At 44.1% G+C, this 24,742-nt stretch overlaps 1 protein-coding gene across 3 annotated transcripts in view; it reads left to right on the top strand.

Moving 5' to 3' along the window:
* The first annotated feature begins 252 nt into the window (after window positions 1-252).
* The window catches only part of SBNO2 (strawberry notch homolog 2 (Drosophila)), a 67,363-nt gene continuing 42,873 nt past the window's right edge, over window positions 253-24,742 (top strand). The window contains exons 1-4 of one of the 3 annotated variants that reach the window (XM_010563165.1): window positions 253-356; window positions 13,476-13,699; window positions 14,821-14,900; window positions 21,881-22,004. In XM_010563165.1, the coding sequence (XP_010561467.1) occupies window positions 13,574-13,699; window positions 14,821-14,900; window positions 21,881-22,004 (330 nt within the window). In that variant the 5' untranslated portion in view covers window positions 253-356; window positions 13,476-13,573. Of the gene's footprint in view, window positions 357-716; window positions 738-1,476; window positions 1,553-13,475; window positions 13,700-14,820; window positions 14,901-21,880; window positions 22,005-24,742 lie in introns of those variants that run through there. The other 2 variants (XM_010563167.1, XM_010563166.1) reach the window with 2 other exon arrangements.

Below are 24,742 nucleotides of genomic sequence, written 5' to 3'. Positions count from 1 at the left end.
CGCCGGGCCGGCTCCCCGCCGCCGCCAGCAGAGCGACGTGCGGGGCAGGAGAACGCTCGGTAGGGCGGGATGGCGGCTCAGGCGCTGTCCGTGGGGATAAGCGGCGGGGGACCGGGCCCCGAAGCCCCTTCCCCGGCCGGGGGGACCGGGCCCTTCCTTACCTGCTTCCCCCCGGCCGGGGCCCGGCCCCGCTTCCGCCACCCGGTCCCGCTTCCGCCAACCCGGCCCCGCCCACTTCCGCCGGAAAGTCCTTGCCGCCCAAGATGGCGACCGCAGTGAATAACGACAGCGGAGAGAGGCCGTAGCCGCCGGGCGGGAGCCTGAGTCTCCCCCCCCCGCCCCGCCCCGGGACACAGGTAAGGGCCGCCCGCGTTCCGCTTTCCCCTCGTTGCGGGCCGGCTCTCCCCGGAGGCTGGGTCGCGGGGCCTGCCCCGGGGCCGGCGGGGCTGAGGGCTCGGTCTCCCCGGGCCGCCACCGGCCGCACCCCGGCCCGGTCCCTTCAGCGGGCGGAGATCCCCGGGGCCCGCTCCGTGCGGCCGGGCCAGGCTGAGGGGTCCTGGGGGGGTGGGGACCGCGGCTCCCCCCGGGCTGCTCCGGGGGTGCTTGGCCCGCTCCTGCCCCGCGGGGAGAGAGGGAACGTGCCGCCGCTTCTCCCGGTGCCGGTTCCCGAGGAAGGGTCGGTCTCTTGGCTCAGGCCTGATCCTGGAAAGGGAACCGCCGCCCGAGTAGCCGCCGAGGTGGCAAAAGCCATCGCGCTCGCGTTTTTCCCGCACTCCTGCTGCCTTTTAACCGGGTATTGTGAAAATAGAAACGGGTGTCGGGGCAAGGCCTTGCTTGCCAAGTTTGCCTGTTGTGGTGTAGCTCTTAATGGCCCAATTAAGAGCCTCTGAAAAATAGAGCTGATGCTAACAGGCTCTTAACTCTAGTGCTGTTAGCGGTCACCGGCGTACTCAGTTCTTAACATAATTAAATACTAACGCAAGTCTTCAGAAAGAGCTCCCTTCTCCAAAGTAACCATAAATATCAGCATAAGAACTGTGACTTCAAGTTAGCATGCTCTCTTTACAATTAAGATGCTCTTTTGAAGGGCAAGTTCTGCGGGTTCAGTGCCTGTAAGGGTTTTTTCTGGCCTGTGCGCTATTACTGTTGTAAATTTAGTGGGCAGAAAGATACCGGCCATACCTGTGCAGTTGTCTTCTGTGGATTATCTACATGTCATCTGAAACGCTGAGCTCGCTCTGACCTGTGTGGGTATGTCTGAACTGAGAGCAGCTGGTGATGGGAACGCCTCTAAGTGGAAAATTATGTGCTGATACTTTTGCTTTTAGTTCAGGGAACATTGCGCATCCCATAAAGCAGTAAAGATTTTTTGCAGAGTTCATTAGGTAAGATGCCAGCTGGAGGCTTTGGAAGCCTGAATTTTGTTCTTATCTCTGCCGCTTGCTCTTTTTTTGACAGAGGTCTATTTGCTTGATGTTTACCCCCTCATTTTCCTAAAATAAGCCTATACTTGTAGCTGCAAAACTGAATGAAGTCTCATTCAAACACCAGCGTGAGTATTCCTTAAAGGAAGAATGCTTGAATTGCCTAAAGTACGTTTTCAATTGTTGCCAAAGCAGCAGCCTAAAAACATCTGAAATCATGGTGCTTAGCACTGGTGTAGTGCAAAGCTGGCATTATCCTGGAGTGCCTGAAATCACTGCATTCTGCCTGCCAGCTTGCCCAGTATCAGATGATGAAGTTAACAGAACTGTGATGGGCATTAGAGGGTCTTTGTCTAATTAAACAGTGGCATTTTTTATCTGGGGCTGTTTCATGTAGTAGCCAGGATGGCTGACCAAAGCTGAAAAAGAAAGATATGCTTCCCCCACCTGCTTCCTTCAATAGTGTTTTGCCTGTTCTTGGAATCATACTCATGCTTTTGCTGGGCTTTGAGGCCAGCTGAAAGAGAAGATATTTTTTCTTTATAAAGGAAAATGTAACGGTAAACCCACAGAACTTGACAGGACATGGCACGGCCAGTGCATTTTGCAACTTTTTTTTTTCTTTAGATCTCAAGTCTGATTCTTTAAAAAGTGTTCTGAAAGATTTTGCTGAGTCCCATGTGTGGATTTTTCTCATGTATGAACTCGTACCTTTTAAAAAAAAACCTAGAAATTCTTAATGTTTTGCTAAATGCCATTTCCCCCCATACTTTACCTTTTTCAGAATCTTGCATCCTCATCCTCGAATAGACTTCTCCTGGAAAACCATTTGTCCTTCCCTTTAGCTGCCTGGTTGCTTGCTGTTGAGTGTTGATGTTTTGTTTTGTGCTTGCTGAGCTCTCCACGTAGTGGATCCCCCCATTAATCCCTGCTGACTTTGGAACAAAAACAGCAGGACCAAGCGTCATGTTTCGTCATGTGCCAGACATGGGACAGGCTGTGTCTGCCAGACTGGACGTTCATTGAAAAACTACAGCTACTTCATCGCGTTTATTTTTTTTAATACTAAAGTATACATGGACAGGAATATTTTTTAATTTTTTTCTTTAAAATAGTGGACATGTGGTGTGTTTGAGGGTTGTGTTTACTGACTGAATAGGCCTTTTCAGTGGTTAAGTTATAGATCCCTGAAATGGAGGGTCTATAATAAAAATGCTGACACAGGTTTAAAGCTTTTTGAATAGCGACACTGTAATAAAGAACTAACTGTGTAGTCACTGAATACTGCGCTGTGATTTTTGATTGTGAGAGTCTAGATCTCTCAGGAAAGCCTTCTAGGCTTAATTAGGAGTTTTACATTCTCCTGAAACATTTTTTCAGCTTAAAACTTAAAACTCGTCAGTCTTTTTTGGTACCACGATCAAGGTCTGTAAACATATAGCTATGAAAGAGGCAAATACATGCCTCTTTCACAGAGAAAGTATATGTTGAGCACTCCTGAAGGTTGGTGGGTTTGAAAGGGTGTTTGTGTGCTTATGATCAATAGGGAAGCAGGCTTTGATGTCCTGGAGTATTTCTTCCGCTGTGAGTAGCTGCATGTGAAACAGAACGTTGAGACCTGCTCAGCTCCAGTGGAGGGTGTTTCTTCCAACATCTCCTGTGATTGAAACTGGGGGTTGAGCACAGTGTAGAGAATCGGGGACCTGTGTTTTCCTGGCTTCTGACCTTAGCCAGCTAAGTTCTTTGTGCTTTTCTCTTCCCCTTTAATTAAGTAGTGTAATAGTGCATTTCTACCTTGCAGGTGTGCTCCTGAGACTGACTTCATTACCGCTTGTATTGGGCTTGTGTTACAGCTCTGTCCAGGTGTGCTTCACTGCTGCCAGACCTTGGCTGTGCTGAGTGCCGTGGCTGCTGTGTTAGCTGGCAGCCAGCACCCATCATACTCTTGCCATGGTTTGTTTTATTCCAGGACCATATTAGTGACAGGTGTGAGAAGGGGAGCGGCCCCAATGATCCCAGGTGCCTTGCTTGGGGTCTGCCCTGCTGGTGGTGGGGTTGTTCAAGCCCCTGCTTTTGAGAGCCATTTTGTGCATTTGCTGTCTGAGCTGCTGGACTACTTCAGCCTGAGCTCTGCCTTACGGGGCTTGCGTGTTTACGCTTTGGAAATTTCAGTGCACGGTTGTGTGAGGGTGATGCTGTATAGATCTACACAAAAATGTGCTGAGTGTTTCTTGGCAGAAGCGTGTGTAGTGTATGGGGAGGCATTTTTGCTCTGTCCAGAAATAGTCATATCTGTTCTTACAGGTGGAAGAGCAGGGACAGATGGAATCTGTCACTGCCCTGCAAGCAAGCTTTACTTCGAGCCTGTCTGGGTCCCTCTTGGACCAATATTTTGTTGCTAAGAGAAGAACATCTGAATCTGGAGACAGACTGTTAGAGTGAGAGCAGCCTGTGAGCGGAGGGAGCAGCTGTCTGCTTTACAGCCGCTTCATTGTGAGGAGGTAATGCGAAACTTGGAACGGTGAGGTGAGGACCTGACAGCTCTGCTGGTGGAGAAACTGAGAGTCCAGGGAAGCAGGAGAGAGAATGTTCTGGAGTCATTGTGAGCTGAATGAATGAAAAGTGAGGTCAGCATTGCAGGTAGCATCAGCAATTAACTTCAATTGTGCAGCCTTGAAACAAAAGTATCTGTGGAAGATTTAAGACAATTTATGTCAGTGGATAGATTAACAAACGTTTCTGTTGTTCCTAAAGCTGCTGTGCCACTTAATTGCCTAATATTAATCCTTGGAAATTTAGGGAATGGCACATTGGGGCAGATGCCAGCAACAAGACTCCAGATTAAGCTTTTTCCCTCTCATTATTTAGCCTTGCATTTCTGTGCAAGAATTAAGGCCACTGTGACTCTCACAAGTATCCAGACAGCACCAAGGAGTGTCCCAGTGACAGGCAGCGTGATTCTGGGTGCAGCACAGGCCTTGGTTGGTGCAAAGGTGCTTTATGCCAGTGTTGATCCCCCTCATGATGGGGAGAAGAATGACCCTGTTGGTGTTTGGGAGGGGTGGGAGGCTGATGGGGAGGTGAGCCTCCTTTTCCTACTAGCTGTGCTTTGGGGCCTGTGCTTGTTACTGTGTGATGAGGTGGCAGTCACTGTCTGTGCAGTCCGTCTCCATATGTGGATGCACTTGGCCGTGCTGTATGGCTTTTCCTTGCTAATGGTATGGCTGTTTCCATGGCAGACCTGCATAATATAAGTATGGCCACTGTGCTCTTTCCCAGTAAATCAGATTTTGCCCTGACTTTGTCAACTGCAGTTCCTTGTTCTGTTCCTTGTTCTTGCCTCTTTCTCTTACAGTCCTTGCAACCTGACCTGTCTCAGAGTGTGTTGTTTTTCAACTTCTGTTTTTCCTGGCACTTAAATTAATTAAGTCTGTTATGTGCTAATTTAAACCTGACTGACTTACTTTAATTCTACCTGTGTGGGACAGTTAGTATTTTCTTGTAAAGTGGACTTTTCCCTCCAAAAAGCTGTTTTTGATTATTTCTCCCCCCCCCGCCCCGTATGGTCTAAGCTTCAAATGAGGAGGAGCTAGCACTGCTTGAAGGGTAAAGCCCGCCCTTTTCGTTCTTTTGCCTGCCCCACCATATATCTTGCAGAGATCTGGCAAGAAGCTTTGGAATTATCTCAATTCTTCTTTCCTTTATTTACAGACTATCTAATTCCAGCAGTTAATCTGTCAAATAAATTGTTTCACACTGCAATTCTGTATTGAGTTGCATAGCCCAGGTAAGTAGCAAGGTTTGCCTTGTTTCCTTCTCAGTGTTTCTCATGAGCCTGGCAATGCTATGCCTACATGCTTATAGCTCTAAGTCTGTACAGAACAAATCCTCCCAAGTGCATTCTTCCTTGCTGAAAGTGTTCAGGAGATCAAGGTGGCTTAAAGTGCTTGGGTTAGGATGCCCTAAAGTGATTCTGCTTTCATCACAGGTAAGAAGTATCTTTTAGATTGATGTTATCCTGTGTGTTTGTAATGGACTGAGTCGTATTCCTCATCTGCCTAAGGTTAGATTTTTCTCCTTTCTTTTCTGTAACTTTCTGATATTACTTTGACGTTCTGTGCATCGGGCTCACTTTTTTTCTTGCTTTCTAATTTGCAAGGTTGGAGACATATTCTTCCTTTCTATGTTTTCATTGAGGTAAATGCATGCAATCGGTATAAGTCTGTCCTCTAGGATAGGTCCTGGTAAGGAACAAACATTGCATTCTTTGGCTTTCAAATATAAATTCACTAGTCTTTTGCTTAAGAATAGTAGAGAGCTGGAGTGAGTCACCCACATTATTTTCTGTTTCTGCATTAACTTCTGCCTTCTTTGTGAATCAACTTGAAATTCCTTTTCCAACAGTGTTTCAGATACTTAAGCAGTACTGTATTTAACGTAGCTCTGCAAAGAACTGGATTTACCTCATTAAAAAGAGTTAAGTTGCAAATAGTGGAGAGAATGGAAAAATGGTATTTCCATTCGTATTTTGACTTACCTGCAGGGAAAAGATCTGATACTTCTGTTTGTGTTGAACTTCTGTACTCGGATACTATCTTTTGTCTGCTAGTCCCTAGTCTAAATGTGATGGAGCCTCATGGTAGCTCTGCAAAGAGACCATGACTATATCTGAAGGGTAGATCCTAGCTTCTCTCCCCTGGTTTTCTTGTTTCTTGGAGTGAGTTGCTGCCAATGGCAGCGATGGGGGCTCTGATTCGAAGCCTTCCTTTCTCATCCTTCAAGGCAAAAATGCTCTTTGGTCTAAACTGTCCAAAAATATGGCAAAGAGAAACATTAAAGAGGAACTTGAAGCTAGCTTGGTGCTTGAGACATAAAAATGGCTTTTGAGAGTTCCGTAGTGTTAAGTTCCCATTTCTTTGGGCAGTTATATACTAATTGTATTCTGAAGAATTCCTTCCAGCTGCAGCTCCTGTGGGTGCCCATGTCGATGGTTCACCAGTGGCAGCGCGTTGGTGGAAGGAGTGGATGGAGTGGGGTAGGGGCATGAGGTTTGGGGCTCCCTTTCTGCTCCATGTGTGTGGGTGGGCAGGTGGGAGGAGAATTAATCTGCAAGCGGGAGAAGGAACTAGATCAAATTTCTGAGGTCTTTTTGTCATTATCGAGTGCCTGGTAATTCACGATCAGCAGGTTTAGCTCTCACTGTTCCTTGCATACCTGTGGTTTCCTAGCTATCTTTCTTTAATGGAGACAATTTAAAATAACGCGAACAAAGACTGAAACAGAACAGGAGGAAGTGCTTGCATTTACTGGTGTACAATGGGTTGTTTTCACCTCTCTTGATTGCAGATAACCATGAACTGAGCCCTTACCCACAGCTCTATCGATCCTGATGATTGCAGAGGAGTTCATTATGTTTTTAAAATTGGAAATTGTCTGCTGCAGTGCTGGTCCCACAAATTCCTAAAAAGCTCAAGCTGTTAAAAATATAAATTTGTGCTCTGTAACCTCTAGGCACAATGAATTCCACAGGAATTCTGGACTGAAGCGGCCCCTTACTGCCTGGGCTGAATAGCAAACCTTTAAGCAAACTGTTACTAATATTGAAACTGTTCCTATAGCTTAATCAGAAGAAATCGTGATATAATCAAATTGCTCACGGGGCTTTATCACACTATGCAGGGAACCAGTTTCATTATTAAACATAGTCTGCTCAGCCGTAAAGGAGCAAGTCCGATGTTTTTTTTTCAGGGTCATGTAATCATTGCTTGAGTGCCATCACTCTGAATCTGGGAGATCACTTTGCTGTTTGTTAGCAGTGCTTCCAGAAGAAAATTACTGACATTCTTGAAGTTAGGCACCTTATCCTTGTGTTGTTGGGGTTCCCTTACTTTCTGTCTCAACTACCACTTGTACCAGGTGCTGGTCTGTAGAGCTGGTGTTCTCCTCTCCCAGCCTTTACCCTTTATGCCTTCTTTAACACAGCTGCTGGTAACGGGAGCTTCCTCTTTGGTGATTCTAGAAAATGTCTCTGCTTGGTTGTAAGCAAGCAGCTTTATAGATTGTGCTTCGAGATAATTTTTTGTAATTATATTGGTTTTGTGGCAAGGAGTGAAAAAAATCCATTCCAGTGATTTTTTTTTTTTTTTTTGTAAGGTGGATTTATCCTTGCACTGTTTGGGGTGTGTAGTGGTTTTGTTTGTTTTTTGGTGTGGGTTCTGTTTCTTTGGTCATATTGCTCCCTGGATAGTTATCATGGCACTGGAGTGCTTTAACTAATTCTATATGACAAATAGCCCATCTGTAAAATTAGTCTAATTACTTTGCAGTTATATTTTGAAGCATAATCCACTTTGGAAGCTTTTTGAAATTTCTTGTTAGTGTTTGGTACATCTTGGTACTGATGACCACTTCCTGCGCTCACAGGGACATGACGTATGCCACACACCGTCGTTCGTTTCGGTATGAGGTCCTAACATGACTTATGTCATTGAGTTCAAGGTTGCTGTTTTCCATGATTCTGCATTCTTTATTTTTCTAGTGCTATGAAAAATTTGAGTCAATTCTTGAATTTGGTAGTAGCACTCTGCTTGTGGTGTTTTTTTTTTTTTTTTTTCCCTAAGTAGAAATTTTATAAGTGAATAATCAGCAGACATCCCAAGTCTGGTTGTCAAAGACTAACAGGGCAGGGGAGATTTTTCAAAAGTTTTTTTCATCTGTGACTCATGAAAGAGTTTTAACTCTATGGTTTGAATCTTAGATGGTACTAGAGGTTACTCTCAAACTTTAGAAAAAATGAGTATTAGTCTATGTAACTAGAAGCGTTTTTGACTGTTAAGATCAAAAATTTTTGATTTAACAAATTTTTGATTTAGTTAAGAACTAAATTTTTGTTCACTGTTGGCCTTGGAGTTTCTAATATTTCCAAGTCAAATTAGTTGCTGATAGCACCCTAGTATACATATATAAAAAAAAATAAATCCTGGTAGGCCACTTGCATGCTTCTGTACTAGAAATGATCTTAAGCTAGAGAGCTCTGATTTGCATTAATGGTCGGAACTGTCAGTTTGTTGGAGTATATTTGGTAAGAGAAGTGGAAAAATGCTTAAGAAAAAGTTTGCTGTAACGGTTCACTTGTAAACTGTGGGCCTCTGTGTTTATCAGTTTTTATTGTTACAACAGGATGGGATGTGGAAATGAGAGTGCTTTGGCTTGCAAGGAACTTGCTGATTTTCACGGTTTTCCGTGACAAGTCTGCCTGGAGGATGGTAAGACAAGCGCATACCGAAGGCTGTTTCCACTTCTCCTGTCCCCGTGACGGGTATTGTCCTGCTGTCCCCGGGCTCACATAGATAATCTGAAACTGGCTTTAGTCAGTTTTTTCTTTATTTTTTTCTCAGAATTTGAGTCTGTAAGCCAGACAGCAGCCCTCTTATTAGAGCATGAGCTTATAGTGAGAGCTATTACAAACTCCATGTTAATCATCCCAGGAACCTGATGTAACCGCTGCCTTCCTGCACAGAGAATAGAAGATTCTTTTGCAGTACCGAAGCTTTGGCGGGGTGGAGAAGGTTGGGTTTGGTGACGTCCAGCGTGTGCTCTGCTGCTGTGTCGCTGGTGCTGTTCTCCTGGTTGGCCAAGAAGTGCCTTCAGCATCCTCTGGCATTGAGGCAACGGATGGAAGGGTGCAAGGTGTAGAGTGAATTCTTGATGCCTCTTGCTTCCCTTCCCGCTGTTACTGATGCTTCGATGTATTTTGGGATATACCCCCCACCATAAACCAAGGTGATAGAGTATTCCAGCTTTCTTATTTCCATGTTTGTACTCAAGACTTTTTTAGTGGTTCATTCTGTATAAGTAAATGGTGACAGGGCATGATTGAATTTGTTGGAACTAGCAAGGAGCTCACGTGGGTGGACAGTTCATAGCAGCCTTGGGATGGTTATTAGAGCTGTTGTGTGATATTTGTGCATTAAGGTAATGTTTCTCCAGCAGTGCACTGTTTTGTTTTGGGTTAACTAGAAAATGTTGAGGGGATTCATCCTCTTGGTGTGGCCTAAAGGACAAGACTGGGAGTCCACAACATCTGGGTTTCATCATTAACTGCATTACTGATTTTCTTGGCATCTCCGAACAAAAGATCTCTAGTTTTTGGGTTGCCCATCTATAAGGCTGGACTGCTGTTCACTTTGATCTCTTCGGAGGAATTATGTCATGCAAATTCAATGTGTTGCCTTTTACCATCTGAACATTGCTCAAGCGTAGAAGTTCACAGTTCCTTAAGCAGTTTTCCTTCGTTTTACTAATTGGGTATGATCTATCGTGCACGAATTTTCCTAAGGAACTAATGCTGTTCTAGAGAAAGGCGCTGCTGTGCAGAGAATCTGGCTAGTGAAATCTGGTGTTGTCAAGGCACAAGATAATGTAGAGCAGGCAGGGAGAAATTCTGCTATTGATTTTACCCTTCATAAGTTACTTTGGATGTGTAAGTAAAGCTGTATATTTGCTACAGCTGTTACGGGAATAACTGCTTCTAATTTCCTATCGAAAGCTGTTATAAATAGGGAAAAAAAAGGCAGCAAGACCCCTGAAGTCTCTGGTGAAAAGAACAGATGCAATATGTTAAAGGCACCAGAAGATATTGGTATCTCTAAAGCAGTCAGTGACGTTGACCCTTAGATCAGCAAACCTCACCAGCTCTGTTGAGGAACAGCTGAGCAGTATTTAAAGGTAATCTTTAAAAAAAAAAAAAAAAAAGGACCCTCCCCCCGAAAACCAAAACTATGCCATTTGTAGCTCTGTATAGCATTTGAAGAAAACCTCGTGAAGTTTTTCCTGTTACTTTTGTCTCCTTTACAGCCTTGTACCGCCAATGTCTCTCTTGAGCTGGAAGGCTGGAGGATCTTAGAGCAGGTTGATGGAAGTGGAAAACAAACCTCATTGTAGGTCTCTGCTCCCCACTGCTTCATTTGGGGATTGGGATGTTGTAGCACAGGCTTAATTTATAATCTAGGTCCTCTTGTCAAATACACTAAGACAAGAAGAAAAGCTGTGAATTTTATGATTGGAAGAAGGAATGAAGCAGGGCTATTTTTTAAGCAAACCCTTCAATTTCATCCGTTTTGTGCACTGGAGATAAGTGGAGTCATGATAAAAGTTTGTCTTGGCTGTTATTACTTTCTTCCTTAGATATAACTTAAAATTTCATAGGATCTCTTGTGGACCACCAGTGGCATCAGAGAACAATTTAAAGGAAGAGAAGAAAGCAGCCCTAAAGCCCAGAGAGGAAAGCATCCCCTGGGACGATTATGTAGCTATCATGCTGAAGCAGAGGTTGTTTCATTTCTTGCTGGTGAAGCTTTTTACTGCATCTCTTCACAATGGGCTTGGGGTCAAAGTGTGCATTTATGCATCCCTGTTCCTGAGTTCTGTTGCAATAAATCATGTGGCTTGGGAGGAAGAAGTCCTTGAATATTTTAATGTCTTCGCAGTCTTTTGTATGCAGAGCCACTTGATAGGTGGGAGGTGGATGTTGGGCTGCCTGAGGAAATTAATCTGCAGCCCTTTGTCTTCAGGAGATGTAATGTAAAGCAGGTTTTCCTTAAATAATAGGACTTCAGCATCATCTCTTAATTCGTGCATGAGTGGGGCCAGAGCACCCGCTAGTAATGCTGCTGCTTCTGCAGCCCTGCTGGTGAGCTGACTTTTGTCAAGGAAAGCTGTGATTAAGCAGCTTCTAATGAGGCTTCAAGACTACAAGTGGTCGACAGGCTGCATTTGGGGAACTCTGGTGCTAATGTTTGGCTAATAAATCAAGAGGCCTGAGGCCAGTATAACAATATTAATTAGGATGCTGGGGTGCTAGCTAAGTGTTTTTAGCTATTTTTTGCTCCTGGGCTTATGGACTATAAAGCCTGAGTGTGGATTTTATGGTGTAGTAAAAAGAAACCCTGTGCTTGTAAAAGAATGAGACTGCAGTAAATCTCTGGTGAAATAAAGCCAGTGAAAAGGATCTAGGTGATCCCAGGCCTTTGTGAAGAGTATTTATTCTGTTAGCGATTAATTAAAATGGTCTGAGATTTTTGTAGCTTAATGATCTTTTCAGGTAGCCTGGTGTTACTTCTGCTGGTGTATAAACTTTATTCTCTGGAGGTGATGTTTCATTGTGCTTTCCTAGGGAAAGAGCTTGCACCTAAAGGTGTCTTGGTCACTTAGTTTCTTTCTTTCTCCCCCCGCCCCCTCCCCTTTTTGGTGTTTTACAATTTGTCAGGCTGTGGGAAGAGGCAAAGATTGGATTGGCAAACTCTGCAGTCTGTTTAAAGCCACTGCTGGCTAGTCTGCTCCTGGGGAAGTTGCCTTCTGCTCTGCAGCCCCACCCCGATGAGCCACAGCTTTCATCCAGCACGGGCTTGTGAGCTTACATAAACCATGTGCATCCCAGTGTGACTACCTCTTTAGCTAAAATAAAAGGGGGAATACTTTTTTAGACCGCAAAGTGCTTAGCCTCTGGCAAATGATTTAATTCAGTCTGGAAACCCGCGTCTTGTGAAGGCATTTGTGTGCCTGCAATTTGTTAGAGGAGCAGAGGCAGCAGGATTGTCGGTCTCTGCTCTTCACCCAGAAAGTCCCCCGAATGCGAGGGCTTTGCCTGGTAACTTTTCATCGAGGGATCCGTGTCAGCCTCTCCACCCTGGCCTTGGCGGAGATGTCGTTAGTCCCCTGCGGGTTCTGCAGCATGCACATGCGAGCCCTGCTCAGAGGGCAATCCTGGCATGGCTGCTGCCACCAGAGAAAGAAAGAGTCACTTTAATTTCGCTTTCCATTACAAATGCAGAAATAATTTTGTCTGGTGAAAGGTCACTTATTTTTAAAGGGACTCTGACTCAGAAATGACTTTTCAAAAATACTACTTCTAGCAAATAGTATCTTCTAAATGATCAAAGCTGGTGTGTTTTAAATTGCAGCTTCAGTTTGTGCTACTTAGTTTTTCTGCTTGGCTAGCTTGCTCGATGAGAACATATTGGCAAGTTTCTTTTACTTGGCTGTCATGCTGTGGGCTTCTGGTGGCAGACAGGGTCATGGGAGGCAGAAGAGGGGCCAAGAAAGGTGCAGAGGAAGTAGAGATGTCACAGATGGTTTTTGCTTGCTCTGGTTGTATAGGTTGCTTTTACCATCTCTTTTTAAATCCATTAAATCAAATTGGAAATTGGTGTCCTTTGGGGTTATGGAGAATTTAGCGACGGAAAAAAAAATCAGAACTTACTTTGGAGGTTTTGACTGAGAAGTTGCACTGAAGGCAATGTCTTATCGTTACGTTAATCCCTGCCAGAACAGTACTCTTGCTTTAGCAAGCATGATTCTGAAATATCATCTTGCTAGCAACAGGGAAAATGCAAGACAGCTGATAAATTCTTGTATTTGTTAGATTAATAGTATTAATGCTAAAAGTATACTATCCAGTTTGACCTTTGTGCATAGCAGTGGCGAAAAGTATTAGTGCACACTGAACATCTGCTATGAAATTAGGGAGACATCAAAGTACAGCGAGATCGGAGATGTGAGCACGCTCTGACCGTGCGAGGTGATTCACTCGTTGCTCAGCACGGCCATTGGTACTCTGTGGAACGATGTTCCACCTACGTAGCATGTTTTCATGAAAACAAGCAATTTGGGGGAACTGATTGTCATGAGTTTGCACAGAAGGGCAGAATCTTTTTGTATATTAGACAAGAAAATTCCTCAAGCTAAAAACCAGCTGTGTGTCTACTGCAAAAATCACAGATGATTGTTGATGATCTACCAGACTTCCGCAGTGTGTTTGCAGTAAGGCAGAGAGGTGTGTTTAATGTAAGTTTGCAGGTCTGGGTGAATTCCAGGTGTGGTGATATTTGAGAACTCTGTTTCCCAGTAAAAACCTCTCTTTTATAAAGAGGCAGCAGGCATTTCACGGACTGATGTCTGTTTACCGATCTCTTAGCTACATTTGGTCTTAGAAGCGGGGTTTTTTCCCTCCCCTTTCTTAAAATTTAAATGAGCATTTCTTTTCCACCCTAGGACATGGTGCAGGGTGAAGAGCACAGATAAAGAACCTTCCACCACTCTGTAGCCTGTTCCACCTGCCCTGAGGACTTCATGCGGCAGGACGCAGGCTGATGCCCTCAGCACACCCTGCCATGGACGGGGGGAAGAACTATCCGCAGCACGAGCACCAGCAGTCAGGCAATACACTCTACAGCATCCCCGGCCTCCGCTCGCAGCTTGCTGTGCCAGCCATGGAGGTAAGGGCCCCAGCAGCTTCTCGGGGAGGGGTAGGGAGAAGCTGTTTGGAGGGTGTCACCAGAAGGGGTCTGAGCAGAGCACTCCAGCCTGTCAAATCCTGGGAGTCCTTGTGCATGTTTACAGGAGCCATTTACCAGACTTTCTAGGCAGCTGTCCAGGGACATGAAGTATTGATTGGGAATTCAGGAGGGTTGAGGTGATGGCTGTCTACTGCCTTTGAATTGGGAGGAGGAAAGCAGGGCTGTGACTAAAACAATTCCTCTCTAAAAGCTGGTAGGTGCCAGGCGCCTCAGGAAAGGACTAAAGAGTTTATGCAGAATTGCAAACTTTGTTTCTATCCCAGCTGGTCTCTCTGAGACACAGTAAATCTATTGCTGGGTCCAGCTGTGCCTTTTTTGAGAGTGGCAGAGATGAATAGGGGTGTATTTGTCCTGATATGGCTGCTAAAACAAGACCGGGTCCCTGATGCATTTGTTCTCAACAGGGCAAAAAGCAAACCTCTATCCCAAAATAGCTTACATGTTCTTGCAGTTTTCTGTTTGTTCATAACTCTTGTTTGAGTTTTGTCACATATAGGAATATAGAGGTTAAAAAAAGAGGCCCATTTCACCAAGTGCATGTTTCTTCAAGCATGAGGTATCATTGCTTTGGACACAAAAAAGGACAGATGAAAGACTGATCTATAGCTGTGTAATAAGATACTGTATTCTTTCCATGATTGTATTGGTGGTGCATGCTGAGCTAAAAGCTTCCCGTTAATGTTGGAGACTGTTTAGGGAGGTGGGGAGGCAAAAAGAAAAGAATGATGTTTTTGGGTGTTTACCTATGCAAGCCAATTTCAAGTTAACGGGTTGGTGCTTGCTTTCTGCAGAGTCTGAGGTTAAAGGGCTAGGAAAGGGGACTGACCCTATTGTCCTTCTGGGGACAGTAATAGGAAAGTAGGTTCAAAAGCTGAAACAGGAGTGTAGCACTCAATTTCTCCTACTATGAGAGATGAAGAGCCACCTCTGCTTGTAGAAAGCACTGAGGGAGAGAAGTCATGAGCCTGGCCTCAGATCTGCAGCTGCAGGTAATCATGCCAGACTTCTGCTGCTGTAACTGTTCTGATTTCTCTTTTCAGAATTCCATGCTGGCTGCCGACTCATGGAGTAGCTGCTACCCTGCCTCTTTCCCAACCTCATCTTTCCCAAGTGAAAACCAGTGAGTGCTGTTCTCCTTTTTATAATTCCCCTCTGCCCTTGCACACCCCATGATTCAACTGTTTCTTTACTGCTTTTCTTGTTTACTTTTTTCACTAACTGATGGGGAAATAATTGCATCACACAGTGATCTTGTGGCATTTCATAAACTGCTACATCTTGGGGAAAAGCAGCAAACAGCTTTTTTAAAAAAAAAAAGCTAAAAATTTTGATTTCTTGTAAACCTGGAGGCTGCTATAAGGGAGGAACAGCCTTGTTTTAGCCTGGATTTGTTCCACTAATGGAGTTCTTAAAAACACCCCATTAGCAGCATCTAGCTGAGCAAATACATCATGCTATCTCTAGCTTTATACAAATGGTGCAGACAAGGAAGAAGGTATTACCGGTACCAGGTGGCAGACTTACTGGTGAAGTGAAGTTAAAATCTTTTGCTGTGTAGGTGACTGGAAGCTGACTAAATGCTACCATCTCATGTCTATATTAAAAAAAAAGTGCACAGCCCCTAACTGCACAACCCAGAGTTCATCAAGAGTCATGACTTCTTCCTCTGGTTATAACGGATGTTCTTCACCGATAACCTCATCCCACAAGGTGTGAGGTGATGAGTATGTGCTCATGTGAGAAATTGTGACTGACTTCTAAGTAAAGCTGCCTAGTATACAGCACAGTTTAGTGCTGTAAAGCAGAGTTGTGATGGGTTTCAGTAACCTTTGCACAGTAACAGTGGCCCTGTCTGATGGGAAAGGCATCAGCTATGTGCTTTTTAGATTCAGTGCAAAAACTTTTCTAGATTACATACCCTAAATAGCATTTTTGGGGAATCTCTGCATAACAATAAACATTGTTCTTCCTTTTTCCCCTTTGTGATGAACCTCCATCCTGGATCAGGAGGTAGGATATGACAGGAGATGTTTGGGACAACATAAAGTGGCCTTGTGCCACTTGGGTGGAACTCTGTTTGGACTGGGAGATGCTGATTGTTGGGAAGAAGGTTTGAAGGCTGATCGACGGCTGCTTTGATCTCTTTGTGAATACAGGGAGTGGCACAGATGTACAGGATGTGTTTTTATTTAGGTCAGAGGTGGGAGGAAGGAAAAATAAAAGAAAGAGAACTTGATATCATGAGCTAATAACTGTGTTCCAGGTGCTCGAGGATTTAGTTTAACGTCCTTCCTGAAGGGATTTTAGCATCTTCGTGGAAAAGCAGAGATCTATCCTCGTGAGCGTCTAGAGTTCCAGCCTGGCTGGCAGCAGTGAGAATCAGCTCCTCTGTTCAGAGGGATGAGACGTGTTTTGTCTCTGTGTTAGTTCTGCTTGCTTCTTGTGTGCCTGGTCCACCTCAGTCTGCAGAGTGAGCTAGCCGGCAATGATCGGGTGGGTAGAATAGGGCAGTTCTTGATGTAAGATTACCAAGAAGCTGTCCCACAGGTGCTGAACAGAGCTGTGTCTTGCTAGTTACTCCCAAAGTGAGAATTTGAGAGGAGTTACCAGTTTGCTCTTAGCTAGCCTGTCTCTGATTGGAAGAGGGTGTACTTTTTAAGCATGATTCCTGTAAATTACACTTTGTGAGTCCTCAAGAGAGCTATAACAGATTTTCTGTTTTGCTGTATTGAACCACAGGATTAGATTGTGTTCATCTATTGTGTTGGGTTTTCTTCTTTGACCATTTGTTCTGGTTTTGCCCCTCACTTTCTTCCTGTTTAGTGCTGCCCTGCTGCTCATGTCAACTCTGCTGGAAATGTTATAGCCTTCATCCTGCAAAGGCATGCCTGTGCATTTAACGCAAATGTAAACTTGTTGACTTTGCTATAGTTACTTTTGGAAATGAGGCTTATTGTAGTGATTATTTGCTAGAGAATGATTTAGCCAAGGCTGCACCTTTAGCTTCCTGTTTTTCATATCCTGGTAACTGTAAAAAATTACCTTTCAGGTGAAATTTTCCATATCTGTATTCACAAGAAAAGTCTGTCCTTCTGTATTTGAAAACTGCAGCTGAATATTTTTTTAGGTGGATTTAGGGTTAGGGCGTTACAGGTAGTAATCCTAAAGGGGATGGAAACATTGAAAAATGGGATTTTAAAGGGAGTTGTAATTATAGCCTGTGTTGTAAAATAGAAAAATGCAGATGGCATTAGAGTTAGTACAAGTTTCTCTTCAAAATTCTTGCAGAAGAAATCTTATTTGCAAGTGTCTGTGTTTGGACGTGGCTTATTCTCATAGCAACAGCTTTATCCTGAAGCAGGTTTTTCCTGTTTCTTTTCAGTAGTTAACTTTCATGCTAGAGAATTTCTTTAAAAGATACCAAAGCTTGTCTCTTTGTTTCAGATTTTCTTAACCTGAAAAATGTAAACAGTGTATTAAACCTTGCTGAAGGAACAAATGAGGTTTAGGTCCCCTGCAGGGAAGAGCTGTAGCTCAGTTCATTTCTAAGGCAATTATCCCTGAAGAGCTGGGCTTCCTTTGCAGCTGTAGGCTCAATACATTCCTTGCTTCAGGGAAATCTGGGTCAGTCCACTTGTGCTGTTGGAAGTGGTGTCACACATCTGCAAAAATGTATTTCTTAAAACTTGGAGCAAAGCTTTCTTCCTCAGTTTCCAAAACACACAACCCCCTTTTCTTGCCATTTTCATGCCCTTTTCCACTTTGCCACCTACATATGGAGTATTCCTTGCTAAAATAGTAAAGTAGGCTTTGAAAAACATGAATTGGTCTAATGATGGGGAAGAAGACTGCCAAACCAATGCTGAGGCAGCCTCTGACCTCGCCAGCTCGTCTCTGATCTTCTGCTGGCCTGAGATGTGCAGTTTGCATCTCTGAATGGAGGGCTATAACATCAGAGCATAAAGTCTAGCCAAAATACATGTAGGAGGTCTCCAGTGAAGGTGCAGCATGGCCCTAGAAGGGCTTCAGATGCATCAGATGCGTGGATGAGCAGCTGGTATGAAGCATATGAGGTAGGCACAATATCACAGTAGTCTAAACAAGTGTTGTTCTAGCAAGCTTAAGCTGTCAAAGTATGGAGACCCATCTTCTGGGAGGGATATGCATTGCATTGCTCACCTCTGAGATGTGGATTCCTGTAAGAGCCTGTCCACAGTGTGTTCCTGTTGTTGAAAGTCTTGGGCTTCAGGAAAATGGAAGAAAATTATCAATTTCTTTACAAAAGAAAAAAAACAAACCAAAACAACCCAACAAAACCACTCTACTCAATAACCTTCTTCTGGAGTATGTGAAATAGCCTTACCCTGAGATCCACTGGCTGGATTGACATCAAATGATTTGAGTCAGTCAGATGTCAGCTCAGATTTGCCTTGTATCAAACTGTTCCATTGCTGCTATGTTTAGAGTGGGTGGCAGCAAAAAATGCAATCTTGCTCTTCAGAGCAATTGTCTGAACTTGATATAATCCAAAGATGCTCCCCACCCAGCTCATAACGTCCCAGGACTCAGGGATGAAAGAATTTCTCTGGGCTATCTGCTTTATTACATAAAGAAGGGTCGGAAACCTCTCTGCAGTAAGACTGTTGGTGCTCGTTGGATTCTGAACATTGCACACCTTCATGTGCTTTCCTTCATGTTTTCCTGCAGGGAAATGTCCCTCTAGTTAGATTTCTGAAGGGTTTTTTTTCTTACAGTTGAAGTTTTGGGCTTGGCTTTAGTGGCTTGTTTTGCTTGTGTGGCAGGGAGCAGATGCTTATTTTTCTTACCCAGTACCTGTTGAAGGATGTGTACTGGGTCAGCACACATAACCTCCTCTTCACAGAACGAAATGCTGTTTTTTTCAAACTGACCTCTTCAGCTAGATTCCCTCTTTTGTGAAAGAGTTCAAACAGAAGTGGGAGACCAGCATTCCTTCCTTTTTGTCTGTGTGGTTTCATTGGAGTGGCTACCTTTCCACAAAGCAAAGTGGTGTTGATGCTGGCTGAGTTGCAATGGAGCATTCTTCTTCTGGGGGGCTGATTGGAGCCAGTGCAGCCTCTTCTGTCTAAAGAGCACAGCGCTTCTCTGGACTAAACTTTACCTTAGTGCAGAATAGTTTCTCTAAGAACTTAGGACTAAATGCGTTTAGTCATTTGGGTTAAAGTCTGGTTTTATTCAGCAAGATCAGCACTTGGTTTTCTGCAGCTGAAAGAAGTAAAATAAGATGACTCCAAACTCCCTAGCATTAACTCATTAAACTCTGATCTCAGCACAGAAGAGATGAGTTTCACTGACTACATAATAAGCATATATATTTAATTATTATGAGGTTAGTAATTGATGTAGGGCCTTGATTACTTCAAGAGCCAACCTTAATGGTTAAAGTGAATCAGTGTCCTGAAAGGGACTGGTGTAGCACTTGCTCACAACCGTTGGATGGACCTCAGTTGTGCGTGTCCCTGGCAGTCTTCCCAGTTTGATCAGAGGGCTTTTGGCTTGGGGATGGGCCAGGTTAGCTGGAGCCTCGCTCTTCATGAGCAAGCTGAGTGTCTCCATGACAGGACATGGCTTGCAGTGTTGGAGCTGATGAATGCAGGTGGAATTTTCTATTCTCCAGGACACCCAGTTCCTTACTCAGTGCTGCAGCTTGAAGTCAGATCTTAGGATATGAGTGCAAATGGGCAGTCTTTTGTCAATCCAGTGTGATTAAACCCAGTATAAATTTCCTTTCTAAAATGATTTTTATTTATCCAGTGAACACCCTTGGCCTCTGAGGGGAAGCTGTTGACCCAGAGTAGCTTCCGTGGAGCAGTTTACCAGTAACTAAATCCTGGAGAGGGTGAGCAGGTACATAGAGGGCAATCTTGCTATGAGGCTGTTTTCACATCTTTGCTTTGGTAATATAGGAAGGTTCACATATTTGATTCTTTCAGTTAATGTGGGTTTTTTTTTTTCCCCCCAGTTTAATTCAAGCTAACTTGTCACTGGCTTTATGCCAGCTCTTCAAATGAGGGTGAATATCTTTAAGTTCTTATTCAAAGAAAGGTAAAGCACAGCACCAAAGGTACTAAAAGGACTTCAGCAAACACTGCATACTTGCTGGCTTTCCTAAGAGGATCTCAAAGCAGTGCACTGAGTTGCTGTTGGCTCTTGTTTCAGACTGCAAGAAGAAAGTGCATCTCACATTCACAGATTTGAAAACCAAGATTAAGGGAAGCAAAATAACATACCAGAGCTGGTCATTCCACAGCAGTTCAGGCCAGGGAGGTTGGGGCTGTCTTGGTCTCCTTCCTGTTACCTTAACTGACTCTTGTCTGGACCATGAGGTGCTGGTGAAATAGGAGGCGATGTTCACTTTTCCAGTAAAAATAGTTTTCCCCTTCCTTGGTTAGTTCGTTAGCGCTGGCCAGGCTCTGGCCTCGTGCAAGAGAGACAGTGAGACCACAGCAGTTTCAACTTGAAAGCAATTTAAACAAGCCTTTCCCTGTGTGTAAATACATTCATTCCCAGAATCTATGCACAGATTTTAATTTGCCTGAATGGATTAGGAGGAGCCAAGAGTCAGTGCTGGGTTGTCAGAGCTATTAGGTGCAGGTGTGCTAAATCCACCTCTGCATTCGCACAGGGTTAGGTCGTTGTTTTGGTGTATCTCTGCAGTAGGTAAAACAGTGGCAGCCCTGAAACGAAGGAAAAAAGGAAAAGAGGAGGAGGGAGCTGTTCCTTTTTGACTGTATTATCTTTAATGATGAAAGAGCAGGAAAATATATTTAGCAGAGCAAGATAACTGTGTTTGCACATAAATACATATGTAAATGTTAAGCATGGTGTATTAATGAGCTGCTAGCCACACATGGCATTTTAATTGCTTAATAGTGCTTTGGCAGTGCAGTCATTCCCTAGCTCGGCTCCTGGGTAGTATTTCTTTTTAAATTTTGTTTCTCCCTCCCCCTCCAGTGCCTTGTTAAAGTTTATTGCTGTGGGTTCTGTAACTCTGGCATATGAAGAACATACAACTTGCCACAAGAGGAAACCAGTCAGATCGGGTGAAACGTTTTAGTGGTTCCAGCATGCAAACGTGTTGGGTGGCGATTGCCCAAGCAGTGAGTGCATAGCCCTTACGGGAAAGATTACGAAGCACATTCCTTGCTCCTGCAGGAGAGGGAAAGGGCTTGCCTGTGTAATAGCAAAACCAGAAGACAATCGATACAGGCCAGAGGCTACTCCTGGGAAGGAGGAGGGGAATTGACTGCTTTTTTGCAATTCTTACCTCCTCTCTGCTCAGAGGAAGCCGGAGCTGGGGGCAGGGAGGCAGGAGGAAGCACTGGCATGTGCCCTACCCAGGAGGGAGCAGTTGGAAGACCTTTGCTTTTTTCACTTGTTATTTCAGCAGAGAACTTGCTTTGTAACTAGGTATGATCAGTTACATCCATAATTCATCTCTGCCTGGGCTCATAGTTCTGTCTAGGGTTGCATGTCCCTAACCCTTCCATTTTTATCTGTCTTTAAGTTAAGATCTGTGAGCGGTAAGCCTCCCTGTTGAGGGTGTGCAAAGGGTGGTGTTTTCTTTCCCTGTCTGTGCTAGTTTGCAGGGCTGTTTCAGTTTTATGGCCTGAACTAGTGTTCGGGTGTGATATTTCTGAGAAACTTGATGCTTGTCCTTATGTAGTGTGATTGTCAGGTTCCATCACACCCCTCAAACGCTTGGCACTGGGACATCTCAGAGGCTTAATTTTGCTTTGTTGTCAGGACTGAAATATTATTTAGTCCTGCAGACCATTTTTATCTATTAAATCCTTCCCGGTTTACACAAACTGCCAAGAATTGAATTCTTAATACAGCTTTCCGGACTCTTGCACTACTGAGTTTGGGAAGTAGGATATAACTGGTAGATGTATTATTTTGCCTAGCTTTCTCTTTTGGATAAACACAGCTTTTTTTAATATCAGTCTCCTGTATGTGTCATCCCACATTTGCAGCTTCACTGCTGATGATGGAGTCTGAAGCAACCTGAGAAATACTCAGGACTGACAGGAAATAACTGCTTTTCCCATTTCCTTACAGGCAATATTTTAATTCCCCTCACGATTTTTATATGAATTCCATCAGCAGACCACATTTCTTGGATACAAACTATGCATCTGTGGACCCCACTGACTTCTTACCAAAAAATGGTGATTTTCCTCAGGTAAGTACATAGATACTGATGGCTTTGGGGGAGAATGGTACTTTATGGTGATGGGTTTTATTTTTCAGTATTGCCTTATTGAGGGGAAAGGAAGAGATGGGCAATATTTTAAATTTGTCCAGAACCTGATAGGAATTGTGTGCAATTGGGATAGATTCTCTGACAACAGCAATTCAGAAGCTATCTGTTGGCTTGGTAGGAGCTTCTCTGTGGTAAAATTGCTTCTGTCTTTTAAAGTGATATTTAACACAAACACTGAAAGTGCATGGGAGAATCCTGTTTGCAGGAGGGTTTTGGTAAGTATAAATTTGAACATGCTTCAGACAATTAAGTCATTTGCCTCCAGAAACACTCTTCACTTGCGTATGTTGCGTGTGCATTCTCAGTGATTGCAAGTGGTGGATTCCTGAATAGTGAATATTTAGGGATTACATCAACTCAGTGCCTAGCAAATTGAGATTGGAGCCAGTTTATTTTTTGCAGGGCTGAAGTGTGGGAGGAATGAATAGTCAGCTTGGTTCATTCGGCACCTCTAGGGGCCAAGAGGCATCCTCACCTCAGGGATCTCTCTGGGTGGGAAGGAGCTCTTTCCATGGAGTTTTTGAAATGTTGCACTGGCTTTTGGCATCATCTCATGATAAAATTGGTCAGTAAAGACTGGAAAGCAGCTGATCTGACAGAGCTGACTTGGCATGAAGAACAGACTAGCTATATCCTTTCTAGGAGTTAATACAGATATTATCAGTGTCTGGCTGTGTAAGTTCTTTGCGTTAGGGTTTCCCTCAGCATCTGAAGATACACAGTGAGTAAAACTGCAGAATGTTACCCTGCTCTGACCTATCAAGGCAACGGCCAAACTGAATGAACTCCCTAGTCTCAGCTCTCCTATCTCAGTAAGTCGCTGTTCTGGTTATCTGGGAAGCATGCAGGTGCCAGATGCAGTCCAGCATCCTGCCTCAGGCACGCAAAGGGCACAGCCTGCCATGCTTCAAAACCCTGTGGGAAGTAGCCAAGGAGGAGGAGTACAGGCAGAGTTACAGGGCACCCCTTTACTTTCAGCCCCTGACTTGTGTCCTGAACCGCTGCTTGAGCATGACTCTCCCATCAGACAAGAAACATGAGAAGGAGCAGGGCAGTGGCAGTGCTCTGGGATGGGCACATGCTTCAAGCCATGTCCAGAATAGCTTTTGCGGTCAAACAATGTTACAGGGAGCTTATATTAGAAATTAGTGATTGTTTTTGTTTGTTTGTTTGTTTTAGTATGCTTAAGGTCTTCTAATGAGACCTGCTAAACAGGTTGGTTGGGGGCTCATCAGTTGGCGACAGATTGGACCTTCAAGCCTCAGGGGTGCTTGAAGGGTCTCAAAGGAACCTTTAAGGTGTGCAAAATCATGGGCTGTCTTCAAAATCTTCATCTATGTCATCTATAAGTCAAACTTGTTTCACTAAAAGTTTTGGTTTTTTCTGTTCACAAAGAAGCTTACCAGCAGAGCCAAGCTTCCTTTTGAGTGTGGGAACTAGCTAATCTGAACATCACAGTTGTCTGCTTCAAGTTTGTGACTTGGTGTGAGATATAAGCACTGGGGCACTGTTTGGGTGTTGAGTGAGATGGAGCAGAGTTTGGGGTTTCTTTCCCCTCTTCTGTGTTCAGGTGAAGACTGACCTTTCTAGATGTTTCACTATTAATTCTAAGCATGCCTTACAACGTAGCCCTAAATTGCTGAAAACAGCACAAGGGAGACACAAGGATAAACTGGGGCAGTACCGATGTACTTTGTGCTAACATCGTGCTTTGACACACCAAGAAATACTTCAGTAGGCCCCGTTAAGCTGCTGTGCACTTTTGAATGTATTTTATTTTCAGTAACTGCTGAATGTCAAGACACATGTATAAACAGAAACTTTCTCCTTTGTAATCTGTCTCTTCTTCCTGCATGGTTCATTAATTGATGCAGCAGCAAATTGATGCATTTCCCCTCTTCTTGAGGGGGATGTGTTAATTCCCCCCAGTTGTGCTTTTATTTTCTTGGCATGGCTAAAGAGAGGTTTTGAACCTCCTTGGGGCTCTGATTTTTGTAGGTTTGGATTTACATATGCTGGCGGTTTGTGCCTTCTGAGGTGAGCCACTGGTGTGGTAGTCCCAATTCAACTCCCTGAGGAAACTTGCTGGGAGTGCCTCATGTTAGTGACTTGCCTGACGCAGCGGGTCTGGTCAGTCACCAGTAGCTGTTGACCAGAGTCTTCTAACTGGATAAAGCCAGATAAGTAAATGAATCATAATAGCATTGATCTTTGCCCCTTGCAGAATTAATTGCAGGAGAAATGAGACAGAAATGTGATCTCATCAACTTGTGGAAGCCATTTAACAGTCTGCGATGGGAAGGAGGAGAGGGGTCCTCTCCATAGGTCTCAGCTTGCAGGTCTGGTGTAATCTGGCTGATGGGTTTAACGGGAAAAGGGCTTAATTATTTCTTTAACTTACGTATTTTCTAGTATCTAAGTGGTCGATCAGCTTCCTTCCCCTGCTGCATCACGGATATTGATCTCGGCCAGCTTGGAAGAGCAGATTTTTGGAGATTCTTTGTGAGAAGGAGATGCTTCTTTGTGTTGGCTAGGTCATAAAAGAGCAGGAGGGCTCTAAGACAAGCCAGGCATAAGTGACCTCAAATGATTTCCAGAACAAGAAATAATTCTTGTGCCACTCTCATCCTTTTGGAGAGGAAGTGACGGATGGGAGC

The sequence above is a fragment of the Haliaeetus leucocephalus genome, unplaced genomic scaffold (assembly GCF_000737465.1).
Source record: "Haliaeetus leucocephalus isolate CR32 unplaced genomic scaffold, Haliaeetus_leucocephalus-4.0 Scaffold164, whole genome shotgun sequence".
NCBI lineage: Eukaryota > Metazoa > Chordata > Aves > Accipitriformes > Accipitridae > Haliaeetus > Haliaeetus leucocephalus.
Note: the sequence above shows the minus strand (reverse complement) of the source record. Positions and strands in the feature narration are given on the sequence as shown.